The sequence below is a fragment of the Cnephaeus nilssonii genome (assembly GCF_951640355.1).
Source record: "Cnephaeus nilssonii genome assembly, chromosome: 5".
NCBI classification, from domain to species: Eukaryota; Metazoa; Chordata; class Mammalia; order Chiroptera; family Vespertilionidae; genus Cnephaeus; species Cnephaeus nilssonii.
The window spans coordinates 77338870-77361707 of record NC_137076.1 but is presented as its reverse complement, the minus strand read 5'-3'; the positions used below and the strand labels follow the sequence as shown (position 1 = coordinate 77361707).

Genomic DNA, 22838 nt, shown 5'->3' with positions numbered 1-22838 from the left:
CCCTTTCCAGAATGTCATATCGTTGAAACCATATAGTATGTAGCCTTTTCAGATTGGCTTATTTCACTTAGTAATATACATTTAAGTTTCTTCCATATTTTTCCTTGGCTTGATAGCCCATTACTTTTTATCACTGAACAATATTCCACTGTCTGGATGTACCACAGTTTACTTGTCCACAGTTTGTTTATCGTACTAAAGGACGTCTTGGTTGCTTCTAAGTTCTGACAATTATGAATAAAGCTTATATTAACATCTATGTGCAGGTTTTTGTGTGGACATAGTTTTCTTCTTTGGGTAAATACCAAGGACATAGTTTTTTACTCCTCTGGGTAAATCCAAGTATCATGATTTGTTGGATCGTGTAGTAATAGTAATAGTATGTTTAGTTTTGTAAGAAATTGCCAACTTTATGTTTAAAGTGGGTTTCTTATGGACAACATATGATTGGATCTTTTTTTCTAACCATCTTTCCACTTTCCTTCTCCCTTAGAAGTCCTGACTCTCTCCATACCAGCCTCAATTCCATGGACTATCATTATAATCTTCATCACATACAGCTCAATTCCTCTGCCCCTCTCTTGATATGGTGTATTCTTTGACAAAAATACAATCCTGGTAAAATCTAATTCTCTACGTTTCCATGCCAGCATCATGAATGTGTTAGAAAACATCAACCATTTTGGCTAGTCTTGTTTGTTTGTTTGTTTGTTTGTTTGTTTGTTTGTTTATTGAGAGAGGGAAATGAAGAGATAGGGAAAAAAAACGTTGTGGGAGAGAAAAATCTATCGGTTGGCTCCTGCACGTGTCCCAACCGGGGATCAAATAGGCAACATTTAGATATACAGGATGATGCTCCCACCAACTGAGTCACACTGGCCAGAGCAGCTAGTTTCATTTTAAATTTCTGACCATGAACCTCAAATGGGTTGTTATTGTTCTCCAGCAAACATACCCTGTCTTCCTAATCCATTCACTCTTAAAATTCTCCTAAAACTATATCAGACCTCTCTTCAAACTTCTATCACCTCCTCTCCAATTTTTACTCTCAATTGATAACTTTTCTTCCTATTTCACTGAAAAAAAAACTGAGCAATAGAAAGAAAATGTCTAAAACCCCACCACCAATGCTAGCTTCTTCACCACATAGTTGAACTTCCTCCGACTATAGGTAAACCACATATGGTTCTATCTAAATTCATTCCTACGTATATAGAATCAAACTGTCTGTCATATGCTATTTAACTACTTGCTGGATTAATATAATAATCTGCTGATATCATACACAAGGACCAACAAAATTATCCACTGATAAAAAATTCCCATCAACGTATAAACTATGTGGTTTCTACCCCATCAGAAGAAAGAAGGCAGGGAGGGAGGGAAGGAAGGAGGCAGTGAGAGGGGAATAAAACCAAACACTTGTCTAATCTGTTACTTACCATTTCTCTGCCCTCTTTTGCAATAAAGCTCCTCAAAAGAGTTATCTATGTAACTGGCTCCAATTCTCTATCTTCCAGTTCTCTAATCCTCACCAGTAATGCTTCCACTCTCCCATATGTGCTCCCATCAAGGTGACCAATGACCTCCAAATTGCTAAATCTAGTGGTCAATTCTCAGTCCTCATATTATTTAGGAATAATAATACTACCAGCTTTAAAGGATAATTGTGACCAATTAAGGAAATATTGGAATACTCAGAACACTTTTATTGTAAACTGTTATTGTAATTATTTCTTAAACTCAACCTGAATGTCAAAACTTCCCAGGCTGACAGCATGTAATTTATCTCCTTTTGTACTTCAATTGGAGCTTTCAATGAACATTCCTTCTCCATAACTGGGTCTCTGAAGGGAGAAAAGGGGGAATGGATTGGAGGCCCACACTCCTTTTGAATCTAATTTCTAAGGTCTGAGGACTGAGTGTTAATTATCTTGTATTGTGTGGGTGTCTCCACAGCATCCATCTAAAAAATTAATTTTAACTTTTGACCAATGAGAATAATAAGCTCTCCCTCTTTTCTAATTTAAGTTTGACAGTAGCTTTGAAAATGTTTGAGAGTTGGGGATCTTAACTAAAGTCAAGCAAACTAATAATTTCTTAAAATTTATGTTATCAAAACAATAGCTTAAGCAGCACAAATTCAAAAATATCAACATATCATTTGGAGCCAGAGATTCATCTCAATAATAAATGAGATTGTAATTTACGGACCAAAAGGAAAGGGAAGAAATTCTGCAGCAGTTGAAAATCAAAGAATCTCTATTAACGTCTGTGTTGAGCAGAGCACAAGAAAAAATGGTAGAATATTAAAAAACTTGAAAGTTACATTTGAGCAAAGATTTGAAGGAGTTGAGAAAGTTGTTCATGTAGATACCTGGGAAACAGCATTCCAAGCATAGAGAATAACCAGTACAAAGACATGGTCTTTGCCAAGTGTGTTTGAAGAATAGGAGGGAGTCAGAGTGGCTGGAGTAGACTGATGGAGGAAGAAGGCCACAGGAAATAAAATCAGAGAGAATGGAGAGGCTAGATCCGTGGTCAGCAAACTGCGACTCGTGAGCCACATGCGGCTCTTTGGCTCCTTGAGTGTGGCTCATCCACAAAGTACCACAGCCTGGGCAAGTCCATTTTGAAGAAGTGGCATTAAAAGAAGTTTAAGTTTAAAAAATTTGGCTCTCAAAAGAAATTTCAATCGTTGTACTGTTGATATTTGGCTCTGTTGACTAATGAGTTTGCCGACCACTGGGCTAGATAATGTCTTTAGACAGCAGTATAATGACTCTACCTTTACTCTAAGTGATGGGAAGCCCCTGGAGAGTTTGAGCATAGCAGTGCCATGATCTAACTCCATTTTCTAAATATTCCTCTAACTTATATATGGAGAATACACTATAGAGGACCAGGACAGAATCAGGGAGGACAGTTAGGAGTCTCTTGGATTAATTGAAGTAAGAGATGACAATGGTTTGGACCAAGGTAAAAAGAGCAGAATTGGTGAAAATATATAAAAATATATATATAGTGTGTGTGTGTGTGTGTGTGTGTGTGTGTGTGTGTGTGTGTATATATATATATATATATATATATATATATATATATATATATATATAAAAGGCTAAGCGACCAGCCAACTGGCCAACCAGCTGGTAGCTATGATGTGCACTGACCACCAGGGGGCAGACGCTCAATGCAGGAGCTGCCGAGCAACCGCAACTTTGCAGAGCACCCTCTCATGCACCCTGGGACCCCTTGGGGGATGTCGGACTGCCGGTTTCTGCCTGATCCCCACAGGCCAGGCCGAGGGACCCCATCGGTGCACAAATCCTCTAGTATATATACACTGAATGGCCATATTATTATGATCTCTAAATGCATAATAATCCTCTAGAGGCCTGGTGCACGAATTCATTCATGGGTGGAGTCTGACCACTCTGGCCAGGGGGAGGGGACATGGGCGGTTGGCCGACCTGCCTGCTTGGTAAACTCCTGGTCGAGGGGACAATTTGCATATTAGCCCTTTATTATATAGAATATACACTGAGTGGCCAGATTATTATGTGTTCAGAGATCATAATAATCTGGCCCCTCAGTGTATATTAGAGCTAGCAGGACTTGCTATTGAATTATATGTTGGATATGAGAGTAATGGAAGCATCAAGGATAAATCCAAGATTTTTTTGCCCTGGACAACTGAAACTGTAGGGAAAACTAAGTGAGGTGGTGCAGACAAGATCCAGAATTAGTTTGATTAAGTCTGAAAAGCTCATTTAGCATCCAACAGGAAATATCAAGTTGGAAATTAGCTATATGAGCTGAGTTCAGGAAAAAAATGCTGGGCTAAAGATATAAATTTTGGAGTCATAAGCATATAGATCTTCGATAAGACTACTAAGGCAATTAGTGTAAACAGATAAAAATGGAATTCAAAGGATTGGGCACATTTTTGGGCATTCCAAAATTAAGACATCAGAGATATGAGAATGAATCAAAACAAATGCAAAAAGTAGTCATTCAGGAAGAAAAACACAGAAGAGTATGATATGCTGGAAGTCAGGTAAAGAACTTGTATCAACCATTGGATTTAGCAACATGAAAGTCACTTGTGACTGATAAGCTCAGTCTCAGTGGAGGCAGTGGGTATAGATGGGAAAGTCTTATTAAATGGAATAAGAAACATTACAAGGAGGGCAACTGGAAATACTCAGTGTAGACAACTCAATTAAGGAATCCTATATAATAAAACCCTAATATGCAAATCTACCTAACAGCGGAATGACCCGTCACTATGATGCACACTGACCACCAGGGGGCAGATGTTTAATGCAGGAGCTGCCCCCTAGTGGTCAGTGCGCTCCCACAGGGGAAGCGCCACTCGTCCAGAAGCTGGGCTCACAGCTAAGCGAGTGCAGCAGCGGTGGTGGGAGCCTCTCCCACCTCTGTGCAGCACTAAGGACCCCTTGGGGGATGTCTGTCTACTGTCAGACAGACATCCCCCGAAGTGTCCCAGACTGCAAGAGGGTGCAGGCTGAGCTGAGGGATCCCCACCCCCAGTGCACAAATGTTGTGCACCAGGCCTCTAGTTTTCTATAAAATGGAACAGAAAAGTAGAGTAATGGTTGGAAAGGGAATTGGGATCAAGAGAAATTCCATTTTAATACAAGAGAACAGCAGCAGGTTTGCATACTAAGCTAGTAGGGAAAGGGAGAAACTTACAAGGTAGAAAAGAAACAAGAAGATTGCAGGAGCCACGTCCTTGAGTAGGCATAGGAATGATATCCAGCACACAAGTAGATGAGCTGACCCTAGAAAGGAGTTGGTGCAGTTCATCCACAGTAAGAAAAAGGAAAACAGAGTCCATGAATATAGACGATGAAGGTAGGATGTGTGATGGTGTAAGCATGTGTCATTCTCTTCTGATGACTTTATTTTCCAAGTAGAAAAGGAAAGGTCCTTGTCTAAGAGTTAGGGGAGGGAGGAGGTGATAGAAGACTGAGGAGAGGGGAAGGTATGAAATGCTTGTTTAGGAGAGAGGGAGAGTAAATTGCCCAGGAACACTCAAGCCCACCTAACATTGTAGACAGTGAACTTACAGCATGCCTATCAGTGCAGTTGTATGTTTTCCTGCCACATTTATTGTGCAGAGGCAGAAGCAGTTAGACTCAACCAGAGTCAGTCTTTTATCCAGAGAGAGAGAGAGAAAGAGAGGGAGAGAGAGAGAGAGAGAGAGAGAGAGAGAGAGAGAGAGAGCGCGCGCTGATGTTAGGGTCATGGATATATTAGAAATAACTAAGAGAGTGAATGGTAGCTTTAGAGTTGAGAATAAGTCATTAAAAAAGATATCAAGTAAACGAGAAAGTAGGGTAATGGGAGGGTTATTTTCCTAGATATTGAAACCACCAAAATTAACAACAGTAGTAATTTTGGGAAGAGTGACAGTGAGACAGGATCTAAACTCTTCAGAGAAGGTGAGAGTGACCCAGAGATAAGTGACTAATATAGTAGTGCCCTCTTATCTGTGACTTCAGTTTCCATGGTTTCAGTTACCTGTGATCAACCACAGTTCAAAAATATTAAATACTAGAGGCCCGGTACATGAAATTCATGCACGGGGGAAGGGGGGAGTGTCCCTCAGCCCAGCCTGCACCCTCTCCAATATGGGACCCCTCGAGGGATGTCTGACTGCCCATTTAGGCCCGATCCTGATAGGCCTGATTGTCCCTAACCACTTCTGCCTGCCAGTCTGATCATCCCCTAACCACTCCCCTGACAGCCTGATTGCCCCTAACTGCCCTCCCCTGCAGGCCTGGTCCCCCCCAACTGCCCTCCCCTGCAGGCCTGGTCCCCCCCCAACTGGTCTCCCCTGCAGGCCTGGGTCCCCCCCAACTGCCCTTTCCTGCAGGCCCGATTGCCCCCAACTTCCCTCCTCTGTCGGCCTGGTCACCCCTAACTGCCCTCCCCTGCAGGCTTGATCGCCCCCAACTGCCCTCCCTTGCAGGCCTGATCCCTCCAAACTGCCCTCCCCTGCTGGCCATCTTGTGGTGGCCATCCTGTGTCCACATGAGGGCAGGATCTTTGAACACATAGGGGCAGCCATCTTGTGTGTTGGAGTGATGGTCAATTTGCATATTGCTTTTTTATTAGATAGGATAGAGGCCTGGTGCATGGGTGGGGGCTGTCTGGTTTGCCCTGAAGGTTGTCAGGGATCAGGGTGGGGGTTCCCTTGGGGCATGGGGCTGCCTGGTCGAGGCACCTGTGGTGGTTTGCTGGCCGGCCATGCCCCCTGGCGACCCAAGTGGAGACCCTGGCATCTGGGATTTATTTATCTTCTATAACTGAAACTTTGTAGCCTTGAGTGGAGCCTGGGCCCACCAGGGTGTGTGGAAAGCTTGGCTTCCTCCATTGCCGGAGAAACCCAACCCTCCTGCTCACTCCGTGACCACAGCAATCTTGGTTGGGTTAATTTGCATACTCTCTCCTGATTGGCTGGTGGGTGTGGCTTTGGGTGTAGATGAGTGATGGTTAATTTGCATATTACTATTTTATTAGATAGGATAAAACTCTAAAAATAAACAATTAAGCTTTAAATTGCTCACTGCTCTGAGTAGCATGTTGAAATCTTGCAGTATCCCATGCTGTCCTGCCTGGGATGTGAATCATCCTTTTGCCCAGAATATCCATACTGTGTATACTACCCTCCCCATTAGTCATTAGTAGTCTCAGTTATCAGATTGACTGCCATGGTATCACAGTGCTTGTGTTCAAGTAACCCTTATTTTACTTAATAATGCCGCATTAACATAATTTACCACAGTATATTATAATTGTGCTACTTTATTAGTTATTGTTGTTAATCTCTCACTGTGCCTAATTATAAATTAAACTTTATCATAGGTATGGATATATAGGAAAAAACATAGTATATATAGAATTTGGTACTATCCACTTGGTGTCTTGGAATACACACACACACACACACACACACACACACACTCAGAGTGGCCAGATTATTATGATCTCTGAACACATAATAATCTGACCACTCAGTGTATATCCTATATAATAAAAAGCTAATATGCAAATTGTCCCCTCGACCAGGAGTTCGACCAGCAGACAGGTTGGCCAACTACCCATGTCCCCTCCCGCTGGCCTGGCTGGCCAGACCCCACCCATGTATGAATTCATGCACCAGGCCTCTAATATATATATATATACACACACATACATACATACACCCATACACACACACACACACACACACACACACACACACACACTAGAGGTCCAGTACACGAATTTGTGCACCAGTGGGGTCCCTTGGTGTGGCCTGAGAGATCGGACCGAAACTGGCTCTCTGACATCCCCTAAGGGGTCCTGGATTGCGAGAGGGCACAGACCAGGCCGAAGGACCCCACCGGTGCATGATCAGGGCCGGGGAGAGACCGCAGGAGGGCTCCAGGGTGTGTCTGGCCCATCTCACTCAGTCCTGATTGGCTGGACCTCAGCAGCAAGCTAACTTATTGGTCAGAGCGTCTACCCCCTGGTGGTCAGTGCACATCATAGCGACTGGTTGACCGGTCGACTGTCTGCCCCCTGGTGGTCAGTGCACATCATAGTGAGCGGTTGAGTGACCTTAGCATATCATTAGCATACTAGAGGCCCGATGCACGAAATTCGTGCATGGAGGGGGTTGTCCCTCAGCCCAGCCTGTTACCCTCTCCAATATGGGACCCCTTGAGGGATGTCCGACTGCCCGTTTAGGCACGATCCCACCAGGATCGGGCCTAAACGGGCAGTCGGACATCCCTCTCACAGTCCAGGACTGCTGGCTCCCAACTGCTTGCCTGCCTGCCTTCCTGATTGCCCCTAACCGCTTCTGCCTGCCAGCCTGATCACCCCCTAACCACTCTGCTGCCAGCCTGTTTGCTCCCAACTTCCCTCCTCTGCCGGCCTGGTCACCCCTAACTGCCCTCTCCTGCAGGGTTGATCACCTCCAACTGCCCTCCCTTGCAGGCTTGGTCCCTCTCAACTGCCCTCCCTTGCAGGCAGGGTGCCTCCAACTGCCCTCTCCTGCTGGCTATCTTGTGGTGGCCATTTTGTGTCCACATGGGGGCAGGATCTTTGACCACATGGGGGCAGCTATATTGTGTGTTGCAGTGATGATCAATCTGCATATTACTCTTTTATTAGATAGGATAGAGGCCTGGTACAGGGGAGGGGGCCAGCTGATATGCCCTGAAGAGTGTCCTGGATCAGGTGGGGGTTCCCTTGGGGTGTGGGGCGGCCTGAGCGAGGGGCCTGTGGTGGTTTGCAGGCCGGCCACGCCCCCTGGCAACCCAAGCAGAGGCCCTGGTATCTGGAATTTATTTTCCTTCTACAATTGAAACTTTGTAGCCTGGAGCAGAGCCAAGCCTGGGGCTCCCTCCGAGGCCCGGCAGCCATTTGTGTTGGAGTTATAATTGAAACTTTGTTGCCTTAAGCGGGTGGGCCCAGCCAGGGTGTGCAGAAAGCTTTGCTTCCCCTGTTGCCGGCAGCAACCCTGGCCTGCTCTCTCAAGTTCCATTCTGCCGCCATTGGTTTGAATTTGTTTACCTTCTATAATTGAAACTTTGTAGCTCAAGTGGAGGCTTAGGCCTGGCAAGGGCAGGCAGAAAGCTTGGCTTCCTCTGTTACCTAGGAAACCTTGCTCTCTGTGGCTGTAGCCATCTTGGCTGGGGTTAATTTGCATGCTCGCTCTGATTGGATGGTGGGTGTGGCTTGTGGGTGTGTCGGAGGTATGGTCAATTTGCATATTTGTCTATTATTAGATAGGATTATGCTTTGATTGGTTGAATGGCCAACCTGACACTTAGCATATTAGGCTTTTATTATATAGGATATATATACTGAGTGGCCAGATTATTATGCATTCAGAGATCATAATAATCTGGCCACTCAGTGTGCGTGCGTGCGTGTGTATGTGTGTGTGTGTGTGTGTGTCTGTCTGTGTGTGTGTGTGTGTGTGTGTGTGTGTGTGTATCCCATTAATAATGGAGGATAACTGCATAAGGAAAAGTGGATTCTTATATCTTTGAGTCTCAGGTTCTACATTTGTGAGTTGAAAATGCTGATAGTGCTTCCATCATGAGGTTTTTACAAGGACTGAATGAGATGATGCAGGTAGAACATCTGATACCCATTGGAACTGGCAGAATTCAGATTGCAAAAATGTTATTTTTAAAAGGGGTACCTGTGAGGTTTGGGGTATGTGTCTCAACTAAAGTAGTGGAGTGTGGCTTGGAAGGTTCACTGAGCTCAGGGATAACACAGAAAACCATAATCATCATAATCCCCCAGGATGTTCTGATAAGCCTGGGTCATGACCCTCCTATCAGCAACTATCCATATTCATGTCATCTCTAAGCTCCAGTCGACACGGGTTCTCTCTGTCTCTTCAAGCCATCTGCAGACACCAGGCTTGTTGTCTTCCAGCCTAAGTGTCTAATGCAGAAAGCAAAAACCTAGCTGCTTGTTCTGGTGTGTCTCCCCATACCATGTCCAGGCTAGCTAAAAAAGCCCAGAAAAGTGAAAGTACCTAATGAAATGGTGCCTTATATTCTGAACTGTGCTGAACCAAGAAGTGTGCAGAGGCTCTAGGGCAGTACAGTCTGATTTGCTCCTAGCATGGGGAGCCTGGGCCAAGGCCTGTGTCAAGCCCTTTCCACTTCCTTTCTATATCCATCCATGCATTCAGCTCTAGGCAGGAGTTTCCACCAAGAGATGAGGTCTTGTCTAGTGAATAGGGAAGTCAGTAATATTCAGAGACTCCTTGTTCTTGAGAAAGCATCAATAAAGTTGATAGAGTAGGGGCCGGAGATTCAGGGAAACTGAGTTGTAGCAGCAGGCCTGCCAGAGTTAAATAGGTGCATATGATGAAGTGACCCTTCTTGCCCATTTCCTTGAGCTTCCATCTCTGGCTCATTGAGGCTCTCAGACTATCTTAGCTGGGACAAGCTCTGAGAAAGTTTTACATAGCATTACTCTTGCACAATCCTGAGAGTGGATCCCTAGCCTCCTCTACCCCCACACTACTCGGTGACTACATTTGCTTTGTTCATTACCAATTTTTATTCCTAGTATACAGTAGACTCTCAATAAAGAAGGAAGGAAGGAAGGAAGGAAGGAAGGAAGGGAGGGAGGGAGGGAGGGAGGGAGGGAGGGAGGGAGGGAGGGAGGGAAGAAGGAAGGAAGAAGGAAGGAAGAAGGAAGGAAGAAGGAAGGAAGAGAGGAAGTTAGGGAAGGAAAGGAAAGGAGAAATGAAGGAACACAGAACAAAGCTCTTCATGTCACCACCTGTTCTCTGGGCTATTTGCCAAAACCTAAACACTCCAAGTATCTTCCCTGAATTTTTCTCCATGGCAATCTGCCTGAGCTGAGCAGTCATTTTTCTTTCTAGCATGTCCGTTCTTCACCCTAAATTATGTATATAAATGGGAGTCCTCTCTTTTCTAAAAACATTTTCCTGATCCTTTTTCTTTTTCCGATCTAATAAACATTTATTTACCTCTTCTTTAATGCAAGGGGACATTTTGATGCAGCAGTGCTGGAAAGAAGCAAGAATCACTAATTCAGAAAAATGGCTGAGCTTCTGCAGTTTGCCTGGCTTACATCTATTTGCTGAGGAATCCAAGTTCTGGAAAAGCAAAACTGCACTCCTGTTTATCAACTATCACTTACCAGTCAGGGCTGCTGACATTGATTAGCACTGAAAGGATGTTTGTCTCTTGTATCCTTTCTGAACAGACTCCGAATAGGTGCATTTTAACTAAGAAATCAACAAGGAAGCCTCCAGGGGAAAACATTTGGGAGGAGTACCGGTATGAGGGTGACATGAAACATATTTTTGTCCAACACATTTTGGATCATTATCTGGAACTGAAGTAGTCTGTCTGGGGGAGAGAGAAGCTGGCCTATCACTAGGAAAGGAAGTCAGCCTCTCAAAAATAATTCCAAAAGGTATACCTAGGGAAGAGAAGAGAAAACTCCAGCAGCAACTTATTAAAAAAACAAAACCAAAAAATTCAAGTCTAAAATTGCTTATTCAACAAGCAAGCAATTTAAGAAGCCATGATTTGCCACACAAAAGGATTTGTGGTAAGCAAGACTCCTGTTAGATTTAAATTACATTTGGTTTTTAAATTGATCATTTATAAGCAGTTTTTTCAGCATATAAAAAGAAAGCACACCTGTGCACATTTTTTTCCAATTTAGCATATCAGCCGTATCTTTTCAGTAAACTTCCTGTGAAGAGCAGCTTCCATTATAGACTGGTGGTAAATGAGTGAAGTGTTAGTTTCACTAGCCTTAGAAGTTCATTCCTTGTTACTCCTCCCTCAGAATTGAGCAGGGAGAGCTGCTGCTTTGAGAGAGCCCAGGATGAGCTTTGGCAGGCATCAGAATCGCTTACAGGACAAGGTTAAAAGATTCCTGGGCCTCAGCTCCATGAAGTCTGCGACAGGGCCTGGTGTCTGCAGTTTTAGTAGGCATCCAGGCTGACTCTGATGCAGGTAGCCCAATGGAGCACATCTTGATAAATCCTAGATTAGAGAAGATGTCTTCTAGATTGTTGTGTCAAGACAAATTGCACTGCCTTCTGGATCCAGCACATCCCCTGGCTCTAATGCTCTCCATAAACTCACACTTGGTGGATAGTTGCTGATCAACCCTGCTGTGCCGGGCAAGCCCACCTGTGGGGCTCAGTATGACACACCTTTGATTTCTTTTTATTCTGTTAGAACGATTACAGGAAGTTATCTATGCAATGCAAGGATTTTGTGGTGGGCGTGCTGGACCTATGCCGAGACACAGAAGAGGTGGAAGCGATTTTAAATGGTGATGTGAACTTCCAAGTCTGGTCCGACCACCAGCGCCCAAGTCTGAGCCGGATCAAACTCGCCATTAAATATGAAGTCAAGAAGGTAAGCTTCCCCACTTCTTCTCCTGGCCTTCCCACCTGGCATGGCTGCTGATCTAGGTTTGTGCTCATGTTTATTTTATGTTTATGCAAGGTGACAGTGACAACACCAATTATCCAATTTCTCTCTAGACTGGGAACTGCCCAGAGCCCCTCTCTGCAACTCACTTCCACATCCCCAGGCTACCAGGAGAGAGAGATCATGATAGTCATACCATAAAAAGGCTTTGAGCCTTGAGAACAAAACGGGATTTTCAGCCTCCAAACCACTGACAGGGACAATGTCACAGTTAGTGTTCCCATCAGCAAGCAGGCCAATTTGAGGGTTTTCATGGGAAACAAATTACTCAGGTTGTGCAATAGCATGTAATGCGCTTTCTCCATGTGCCTGGGGACCCCTTGTGTAGAAAATGTTTTAGTGTAGAGGCTTTGTGGAATCCATGATTCTGGGAGGCTTAGAGGAATTGCACTCCTCAGGCTCATGAAATTCCACAGTAGAAAGCTCCATTGACTTTCACAAAGCAAGCTTGTTTAAAGGCCACTGGCACCCAGTTGCACTCAGACCTACAGTAGCTGGTCAGATCAAGGTCCTAAGAAGCAAAACTCAATTATGGTTCCAATTTAGATATACTCTGAGTTCTTTAGAATCTGCTCTTAGGTTAGATGACATCATTCATCCTGATGAAAACGGCAGAGCTCCAAAGATCAAAGACCCAAAGATGTGTTTAAATATCAAAGTGCTTTCCACATCAGCAGGATGGCTGATCAGTCTTTCCGGGGTTTTCCCCCAGCTATTTCACAGAATCAATACTGGGCATATTTTCAATGCCCCAAAACAGCCTCTGGACATTTCTGCTCTTGTCTGATTGTCTTAATTTGTGAGGGGTGAATTTTATGAGGAAAATCCCACACATATATCTGTGGAACTCATCTAGAGATAGCGTCCAAGTTTGATAAAATCTTCTTGCCCTTTTAATAATAACCAAAAATCAAAAATTCGAAGAAAAACATTTATTAAAAGACTCTGAGTCCTAAATATATGTTGATAAAGCATGAAAAAGGTGGCCTTAGATAAATATTAGAAAGTATAGAGTAATGGGAGGAGTGGAGTCAGGCTACAATTTGAATTTTCTTAGCTCAGGGAAACTCACTTTTTAGCCTATCCCAAGAGCTCACTGAGGCTTTTCATCAAAGCACCGACATCTCTTCCTGAAGCTGCTGACCCATTCTAGGCCTTGAAGTTCAAGCACACCCTGCTGTGAGACTGGCAATGGTGAGGATGAGCTTGAGTTTCCAGAACCACAAGCATTTCCTACCTTCACCAAGCCAAGAATACCCCTGCTTCCCAGCACAGAGAAAACCCAAAGTATTGGAGATGCTTAGCATTTGCAGATTTACTTTCACAGTTTTGGCTATTCAGGAGCAATTCCAACAGTCCATAAAAACAAGCATTCACCATTTTTCTGAAACATAAATTCAAACATTTTAGCAAAACTGTCACTGGAGGTAGATCAGTCAACTAGTCCAGAAGTCTGGCCACTACCTCATAGCTACATGTTCCCTCTCATCGTCAACTACAAAATGGGAACAGTGATGAGCAAGAAGAGAAAGTGAATTACTCCATGAACATGACGATTCCAGTCAGAATAAAGAGGTTTTATGGGGAAAATCATTTACTCTAGTGGTATTCGCCAATTAGGGCAAGAAATATCCATTATGAATGTCAAGTGTCTGCTGCAATCCACAATTAAGACAATGATAAACAACCTGCATAAAATGTCAGCCTTGCTCACTCAAAGACCTCCCTCCATCAAAGCACCACCATCCCAAACCATGTATGTCATTGGCCAACAGTAAACAGACTCATAAGTTTCCTTGACATTTATTCTACTATGATTTACCAGTGAAAATACCTAATATTAAAGACTTATTAATAATATAATAAGATTTCAGTTTTAATTTATGAGCTTTAGCATGCTTGCCTGGACACAGTCTACTCCTGGGTCTTTGAATTAGGAAATGACTAGCACCAAGGCCTATTTACAAATACACTGCCTTTCACACCTGATATACATCTGAGTCTTGAGGCTAAAATATAAAACTGCAAAAAAATTCCTAAGGCTTGGCCCACGTGATATAAAAAGCAAACCATTAATTCAGTGATTAAAGTAAACTAGTTGTTCTTGGCAGTTTCATGGGCTGCTAATAGGTATGACTTTAAAAAAAGGTTTTGTGTTCAAATAAGTCAAATAGATTTATTTTCTTAAAGACATTAGAGAGCCTTTAATATGCACTGCTACTCTAAAAGAAGGCAACAATATGAATACTTAACCATAGAACTGTATTTCTCATGGAATATCTGATGAATCTAGCTGTCCAATGTAACAGTCTGGAAAATTCTAATATAGAATCAGCCTAAATACCTATAAAGTGCATAGATCTGAATGAAGTGGGTACTGCCCTGTGGCTGGTACTGTGCCCTGGATCCTGTCTTCACTTGCATGTTTGCCTCTCTTTAGGCACCATCTTCATGTCTGGCCCCCGGGCTGGCTCAGTCAGAATGTCAGCCCCTGTTAGATAAAGATAATCACCCCTCTATGGCACAGGGACCACCTGGTAAAGAGGAAGGAATCATGAAGTGGGTGTCAGGAGATTTCTAGCATGATTCTTACACTTACTAGCCATGTACTCTTGGGTAAGTCTTTGAAGCTCTCTGAGCCTTATTTCCATCTGCAAAATGGGCATATAAGTTTTTGCTTCACAGAGTTTTCTGTAAACTTTGAAATAATTGATATGAAAGGAAATGCTCTAGAAACTATTAAAGTTCTGTGCAGTTCCACAGGGAAGCATCAGTGCTAACATTCAGTAATGTCCCTTTCCTTGGGACTACAGTGGTCCTTCTGTCCCCAGATACATTCCCTAGCTTATCCTTTGATATCTCCCCAGAGAATGCTAGAAATGTCCCTGTGTAAAGACATCATCCTTATAGCCTAACATGCCTCCTGAAATGACCAAAGGCCTTAAGAGTATGTGATTGTTCTTCATGACTTCTATTCTAAAGGGTCACTCAGGCCCCAGCGGGTTTTACTCAGTGGATAGAGCATCGGCCTGTGGACTAAAGGGTCCCAGGTTCAATTCCAGTCAAGGGCACATGCCTGGGTTGCAGACTCAATTCCCAGTGTGGGGCATGCAGGAGGCAGCCAATCAGTGCTTCTCTCTCATCATTGATGCTTCTATCTCTCTCTCCCTCTCCCTTCCTCTCTGAAATCAATAAATACATCTATATATATAAAAGTCTAAGCAACCAGCTGACTGGCTGACCTTTCAATGGTCAGACCAATATCTGTGATGCACACTGACCACCAGGGGGCAGATGCTCAACGCAGGATCTGCCGAGCTGCAGTGACTTGGCAACTGTGGTTCTCAGATGACGCACCCAGAACCAGAGAGGAGGAAGCCCAATTCCAGGGTGCATCACCCGAGAACTGCTCTCTCTCATAATCCAGAACTCCTCAGGGGATGTCAGAGAGCTAGTTTCGGCCCAATTCCCACAGGCCAGGCCAAGGGACCCCACCAGTGCACAAATCCATGCACCGGGCCTCTCATCCTATATAATAAAAGGCTAATATGCAAATCGCCCGAACAGTGGAATGACTAGTCGCTACGACACGCACTGACCACCAGGGGGCAGATGCTCAATGCAGGATCTGCCCCCTGGTGGTCAGTGTGCTCCCACAGTGGAGGCGCCGCTCAGCCAGAAGCCCTGAGCCGGGCTCACAGCTGGCAAGCACAGCAGCAGTGGCAGGAGCCTATCCCGCCTCTGCAGCAGCACTAAGGATGTCCAACTGCCAGCTTAGGACTGCTCCCCTTAGGAAGCGGGCCTAAGTCAGCAGTCAGACATCCCTTGAGGGCTCCCGGACTGCAAGAGGGTGCATGAATTTTGTGCACTGGGCCTCTAGCATATATATATAAAAGGGTCACTCAGCCTCCTCAATAACCCAAGTGGATATGACATCTGAAATATTAGCCACTGTGTTTGGAATGCAGTTTTGAGAAGTGGCTAAGAGGGTACTCTGAGGTTAATCCTGGTCCAACTACTTATTAACAGGGTCACTTGAGCAAGTCACCAGCCTCTCTGCCTTCATAAAATTTGGATAATGATGCTTACTTCACAGTATTATGAGGATCAAGTGGGATAAAGAATGTGCCTTGAATATCCTCAGGCCTCACAGCCTGGGGGTATAAATGAGGAGTGTTAATACACACATTGCACTAGCTTAGAGTCAATGTCCACACTACTTAAGACATTTCTGTTACTCATCTCAGTCCATTCCAGCTTTTAAAGGCACAGTCCCTTCAGGATCCATACTTGCCTCATGAAGAAGGAAGGATGCTTCTCTCTCCATGCTGAGTCAGAAGTGACTCCACTGTGTCTCATGCATAAAGGAAACAATTCCTCCAGCTTTGGCCTGCAGCCCATACACACACATACATATACATACATGCATGCATATACATATATACATATATATATAGACATATACATATATACACACAACACACACATATACAGACACAACACACACACTATACACAGGCCTTAGTCTTCCCCTTCAGGGTCCATCTGAGTAGTAGACACCTTGCTGTCTTCTCTATTTCTATCTTTGTCCCCAGGGAACCATGCCCAAACATCCTTCTTAAAAGCCCTCTTTTCACCCTGCATACCAACTCTGAATAAATGCTTAGGGGAATTCCAATCCCACCAACTGGGAGGAACCAACAGTCTCTGAATCTGTTTAGGTTCAGCTGGGCCCAGGCTGCACCCATAAAGGAAGCCCAGTGTCTGGCACATGGTCACGGCTGAGTGACCAGTCATAGAGACCCAGACACAATCCTTGGTGCTCTTATTCAACGTGTCTGAGGACACACATTGGGGCCCTTAATTTTCATTCCTCCCTCTCTCTCCTCTTTATTGCTTCTTCATCTCTACACTTGCATTGTTGTTTTCCTACTACATCATTCCTTCCTTCTTCCTGACTCCAATTCTGTCTTAATGAAGATCAGGTGAATCTCCTATTCAACAAAAGAACTGTGTAGGCATTGGTTCTCCAAGCTCAACTGCCAAAGAAGAGTGGGACAAAGAGACCCAAAAGGTCCTATTTTACACAATAGAGGCCTTAACTCCATCTTTAAAGGAGATGCAGGCCACTTTGGACATAACTAAGCAAAGGTCCAATACAAAAAAAAAAAGGAAAACATAAATATCTTCTCCAAAGTTATTGCTCCCACTGCAGAAAGCATGTCATTTACCAGGCAATATCACTAATAAGGGCAGTTAATTCAATCTCTCACCATCTATGAGCTCTACAGACCCTGATCAGCCTGTTGGGGATCCTGAATAGAATAAAAAACAGCCTTGCCCTCAAAGAGCCATCAGTTGTGGGTGAGGTAAAGACAAGTATGCTATGACTGTAGCAGCAGTAGCCTTTGTACTTCACTAGCTAAGAGTTCATAGCAGGTAGTTCTTTCACACTTCCAGGGGGCCCCAGGTCTAGCATCTTGGCACATGGCTTGATTTGGGGAATCTAATCATGGTATCATCCATCTTTCCTTCCAACTGATGAGACTCCCCATGTCTCTCAAGAGGCAGCTCCATCCCACCGAGCCTTCCAGTCTCTAGAATTTCAGAGGTGCCCTTTCCTGACTCTGCCAAACTCCTGGTGATTCCTGGCTCAGAAAGCTAGTCTCACATGAAATAAAATATCTGTGACAGGACCATGGGAGAGGAGAGAATTGCAGGGAGAAACTTAGCCCCACTCAGTAACACAGTTCCCTTTCTTCACACTGTTGTACTAAGAAAAGTGAGTTTTGCTCACTCACTCACTCATCATTTAACAAACACTCACTGATTTCTAGTATACCACCAGCTCTGTGCTGAGCACTTGGGAGACTGAGTAGACCAAGACGCAGGCCTTGATCCTGAAGGGTTCATGTAGCAATGGAGAGAGATGTTTGAACGAAAGTTTTCAATCCTATCTGACCAAGGCAAACGGGGATGGAATGGGGGCAGCATGGAGGCCAGAGGAAGCACTGACAAGCTCAGTCTGACCTCAGAAAATGTTTCTCAGAAGGAGAAATCCTTCAGCCAGGGCTTAAAGGATGAGAGGTGCTGAATGGGATGGTAACTTATGCACCAAGAGGTGAGGGAGGACAACTTAGGCAGAGAGAGGTGAAAGTTGAAAAGTCACAGGTACTGGAGGGAGGAAGAGAGTGGCATGTGTATGGAACATGTTTAGAGGGAGATGTTTCCCTGTAGCTGCATCACTGTGGAAAATAAACAGACTGGAAAGCTTGTCACAACCAGATCCTTGAGGGAACTGCATGCTCTGCATAGTCACTTGATCCTGCCAGCAGTATCCAATGGAATTTTCTAATATGATGGAAATCTTCTATTTTGTACTTTCTAATAAGGTAGCCACTAACCTCATATGGCTATTCAGCACTTGAGATAAGCTAATGTAATTATGGAAAGGAATACTTACTATTTTTAAATTAATTTAAATTTTAATAGCCACATGTGGCCAGCAGTTACCAAAGTGGCCAGCATGGCTATATATATTCTCATTCAAGCATTCAACAAGCCTTCACTGAGCGACCACAAAGTGTGCTGTGCTTATCCCTGGGGACATGGTGGTGAATAAAAATGACATGTCAGCCATAATATTAATAAAAACTTCACACCAATAAATCATAATACTGCAATTGAAGTAAGAATTATAAAAAGGAAAAACATGATATTATAACTTCTAAAGGCAGATGTGACATAATAAGGGAGGTCAATGAAGGTTCCTCTGAGGAACTCATGCTTGCTCTAAGAAAAATTAACCAGAGGTGGGGAGAATATTTCTGGCAGAAAAAAAAAAAGATGTTCAAAGCATGTTCAAAGGTGGGAGGAAACACAGCATATAAGAGGAACTGAAAGGTTAATGTGGCATAATGAAAGCCCATGAAGAAGAGTGGGGTATGGGATGAGTCTAAAGAAGAAGACCATGCAGAGGCTTGTAGACCAGGATAAAAGATTTTGGCTTTGTTCTTCTTTTAAGGTTAGGAAGCCATCTGAGGACTTTAATCAGAAGTTGTTGTAATGATTAGGATAGGTAAAAAGATAGCTAGTCCTCTGATAAAGGCTGGAAGGCAAAAGGGATAGATATGGATGCAACGTATTTATTGGGCAAAAAGACAGGATATTAATCAAGGTAGAGGAAGCTAAGCTGTGTTGACAAGCAAAACCAAAGTTGTAGTGGCTTTTAACAAAAGGAGATTGGTTTATTGCTTGTCTTATTTCCAAATGGGAACAGAATTCACTGAGGAACCCACGCTAAAGAATGGCCACCATCTCAAATGCTTCCACCCTACCAAAGGAAAGACTAGCTCTGGAGAGGTTCGCACAGCAATCAATGTCACCTGGTAGTGACAGACAGTTTCTGCTTACAACTTGTCATCAGCAATTAATCACATCATTCACCCCACCAGATGTAGGGCCAGGAACTATAACCCTGCCATACATTTGAAGAGAGAGAAAAATTGAGCCATTTGGCAAATAGCAATAATGACTACCAAAAGGAGAAAAGTTGAGGGAATTCATATTAATAGGCTTCTCTGCAAATAGGAAGCAGAATCAGTAGAAGGCAGACTAAAAACTGTAAAAAAAAAAAAAAAGAGTTTTCAGGAAAAATTCAGTGGGAGATGTGACAGCTGAATAGCCAGCCAAGATGAGATTGTAAATTCTTGGGCAATAACCTGTGTTCTGAATAAAAATGGAAAATCTCTACCAAAAAAAAAATGGTTAACACTCCAAGTCAATGTCTTCCATGAACTTCAATTGTCTGCTGTCAACTTCATTTCAAGATCCTTTCATAGACATGAGACCCAGAAGTGCATAAAGTGTGCCCCTGGGGCACAGCACCCAGAAGGTTCCCCTCAGAAAAGAAAGCCAAGGAGGGAGTGGCAAGATTAGAAGCACAGGGCCAGTGGAAAAAAAGGGAGCTGGGGACACCAGGGCTTTCTAGAGGACGTCTGAGAGGTCAATCAGAAGCTCACATGCCCTTAGCAGACATTCTCCCACTGTGTTTTCCTGCTGAGGCATCATTTGAACAGATGCTCAGAGTTAAGAAGATCAGAATTGTCAGAAACACAGTCTGGCTGGTCAGGCACTACCCCAAACTTCACTGCAGGATACCTGCTAGCTGCCAAGCACTGTAAGAATCCACTGGTGTCAAAAGCATCCATCATTGTCTTCTCTGAGATTCCTCTCAGCACTTCTGTGACCCCAGCCTTGGCACATGGCACAAAAATAATCAATATCCATTAATCTCCTGGCTAAGAGGGACTATCTTTTGCATAAAAAAAATAAGTTTCCTTTTTCAAGCAACAAATCTTAAGAAGGATTAATCCAAATATATATGTATCCTTTTTCTGCCTGGAAAACTATCAGGAGAAGAAAAATAGAACCTGTTGGGCAATAGTATAATGTTGTGGCTCAAAGCCTGACTATACATGTTCAAATCCCAAGTCCTTCATTTGTTCTACTAGATACATGACCACAGATAAGTTATTTCTACCTGAGCCTCAGTTCTCTTATCTGTTTAATAGGAACAAATAACAGTACCTAATAATAATCAATGTTAGTTAACACAAGTAATGTAGCTAGAACAGTGATGGCGAACCTATGACACGCGTGTCAGCACTGACACGCGTAGCCATTTCTGATGACATGCGGCCGCTGAGGCGGCTGCATGCCGAGGATGAAACATTTGCTGCTCCTGAGGATGAAACATTTGCAAAATAATGTTTTTTCCTCAAAGTGACACACTACCCAAGTTATGCTCAGTTTTTTGGCGAAGTTTGACACACCAAGCTCAAAAGGTTGCCCATCACTGAGCTAGAACATGGTAAGTGCATACTAAATGTTACCTTATAGAAGTTGTTTGCCATGTTGGCTTTAGAAGCAGAACTCCCCTTAAGACTAGGGTTTTTCAACCTCAGCACAACTGACATTTGGGGCCAGATAGTTTTTTGCTGTGGGCACTGTCCTGTGCATTATAGGATCTTTAGCAACATCCCTAATCTCTACCCACTAGATGTCAGTAGCACCCTCCCCCAAGTGTGTCAACCAAGAATGTTTCCAGACATACCCTCTCTAATGTACCTGGGGGGAGGGGGAAGGACAGTATCATCCACTGTTGAGAATCTCTAGGATAGTTTTCAGGATCTGGGTCATAAACCCTTAACTGCTAACCCCTGAGGACAAAGATTATAATTCTCCAAAGATGCTCTGCATCTCTCTAGACCAAATGGAAGTTTAGATCAAACTCAATCTCATATTCTCTAGAAAAAAACTAAATTCTCAAACTTAGCTACACAACAAAACCACCTGGGAGCTTTGTAAAAAACACCAATGTCATTGACCCACCTACAGAGTTTCTAATCCAATTCTTCTGGGTGGAATCCTGGGATTGTGTTTTTTAAAGGCTCTCTGATTATTCTAATTTTTGTAAAGTCTAAGCTCCTAAAAGGTGGGGCCTCTCCTCATTCATCTTGATCTTTGAAGACAGATTGGGTGGTAAGTAAATGAATAGATGGGTGTAAAGAATAAAGCATAGACTTCAATGCTTCTTCAAATACCTGTACTATCCCCTAGAGATTAAAAATCAATGTGCCCTAGCTGGTTTGGCTCAGTGGATAGAGCATCGGCCTTTGGACTGAAGGGTCCCAGGTTCTATTCCAGTCAAGGGCACATGCCCCCATAGGGGGCATGTAGGAGGCATCCAATCAATGATTCTCATCGTTGATGTTTCTATCTCTCTCTCCCTCTCCCATACCCTCTGAAATCAATAAAAATATACATTTTTAAAAAATGTAACAATTATGATGATGTTCCAGGCTGCCTTTAGAGTATGGGGCCATCATCTCCATTCCATCCACTGCTGACCTGTGTCCCTTTTGGTTTGTAACTCTGGAAAAGAGCTCTTACTATCCAGAGAAGCACTGATGCTGGTTCTGGCTTGGCATTCTTAGTGATGGAGCAGAGAGCTGGATGGCTCCCAGGGTGACCCTGTGCCATTAGAGAGCTATGGGGCCTTTGTCCTCCAGAGTGGAGCTCAGATCACTGAGTGCTCCACAGTGGGTCGCAGGAGTCTCCCTCCACTCACTAGCCTGAATTGCTGGCCCGACACCAAACCCTGCCTCATTCAGCTTTGAGAGAAAAGCAGAGCACCTGATGCCTCCTCTCTGCCTTTCCTCAGGCCTGCTGCTGTGAAACATCTGACACTACTTCCTCTAAAGAGCAGTTACTGCATATTTAGAAGAAAGATTTCACATCCTCAATGTATGGGCTGTCACAACGGGGCAGAAAACTACTGCCTTTTTGGTTATTGTGCAGCTCTTTCAATATATAAATATTTGCATCAATGGATAATCCTTTAAAACGTTTTTCTTCTTCTTGATTGTCATGTTCCCTAAACCTCGTAGCCTTAGCTTGTGTAACTATCATTTTATTCATTCGTTGTGGCATTTGTTAAGATAGTCAGAGCCAGATTATTATATCCTGATTTGAGAGTTAAAAAGAAGAGAGGAATTTGAAGAGCATTCAAGGGAGGAACATAAATCCCCAATGATCCCAAGATTAGCTACAAATCAGATACACTTATTAGCCCAAAGTGCAAAGAACAAGAGCCATTTTCAAACTGTCTCTTTTACCCCCTAGTCAAACGATCTTCGAAATTACAATTCACCCACACCAAGGACCTGTGTCTAACTTCAATAATTAAGCTAAAGACCAACTACACATTTCTGTAGTGAATGCTCCTATATGGATTCTGAGTCT

General features: G+C 43.6%; 1 protein-coding gene across 1 annotated transcript in view; it reads left to right on the top strand.

The window, feature by feature from the left end:
• TRPC7 (transient receptor potential cation channel subfamily C member 7) overlaps positions 1-22838 on the top strand; it is a gene marked incomplete at both ends in the record, with an annotated part of 121249 nt that overhangs the window by 23491 nt on the left and 74920 nt on the right. Inside the window, one exon of the mRNA XM_079772659.1 lies at positions 11775-11957. Within this exon, the coding sequence (XP_079628785.1) occupies positions 11775-11957 (183 nt within the window). The remainder of the gene's footprint in view (positions 1-11774; positions 11958-22838) is intronic.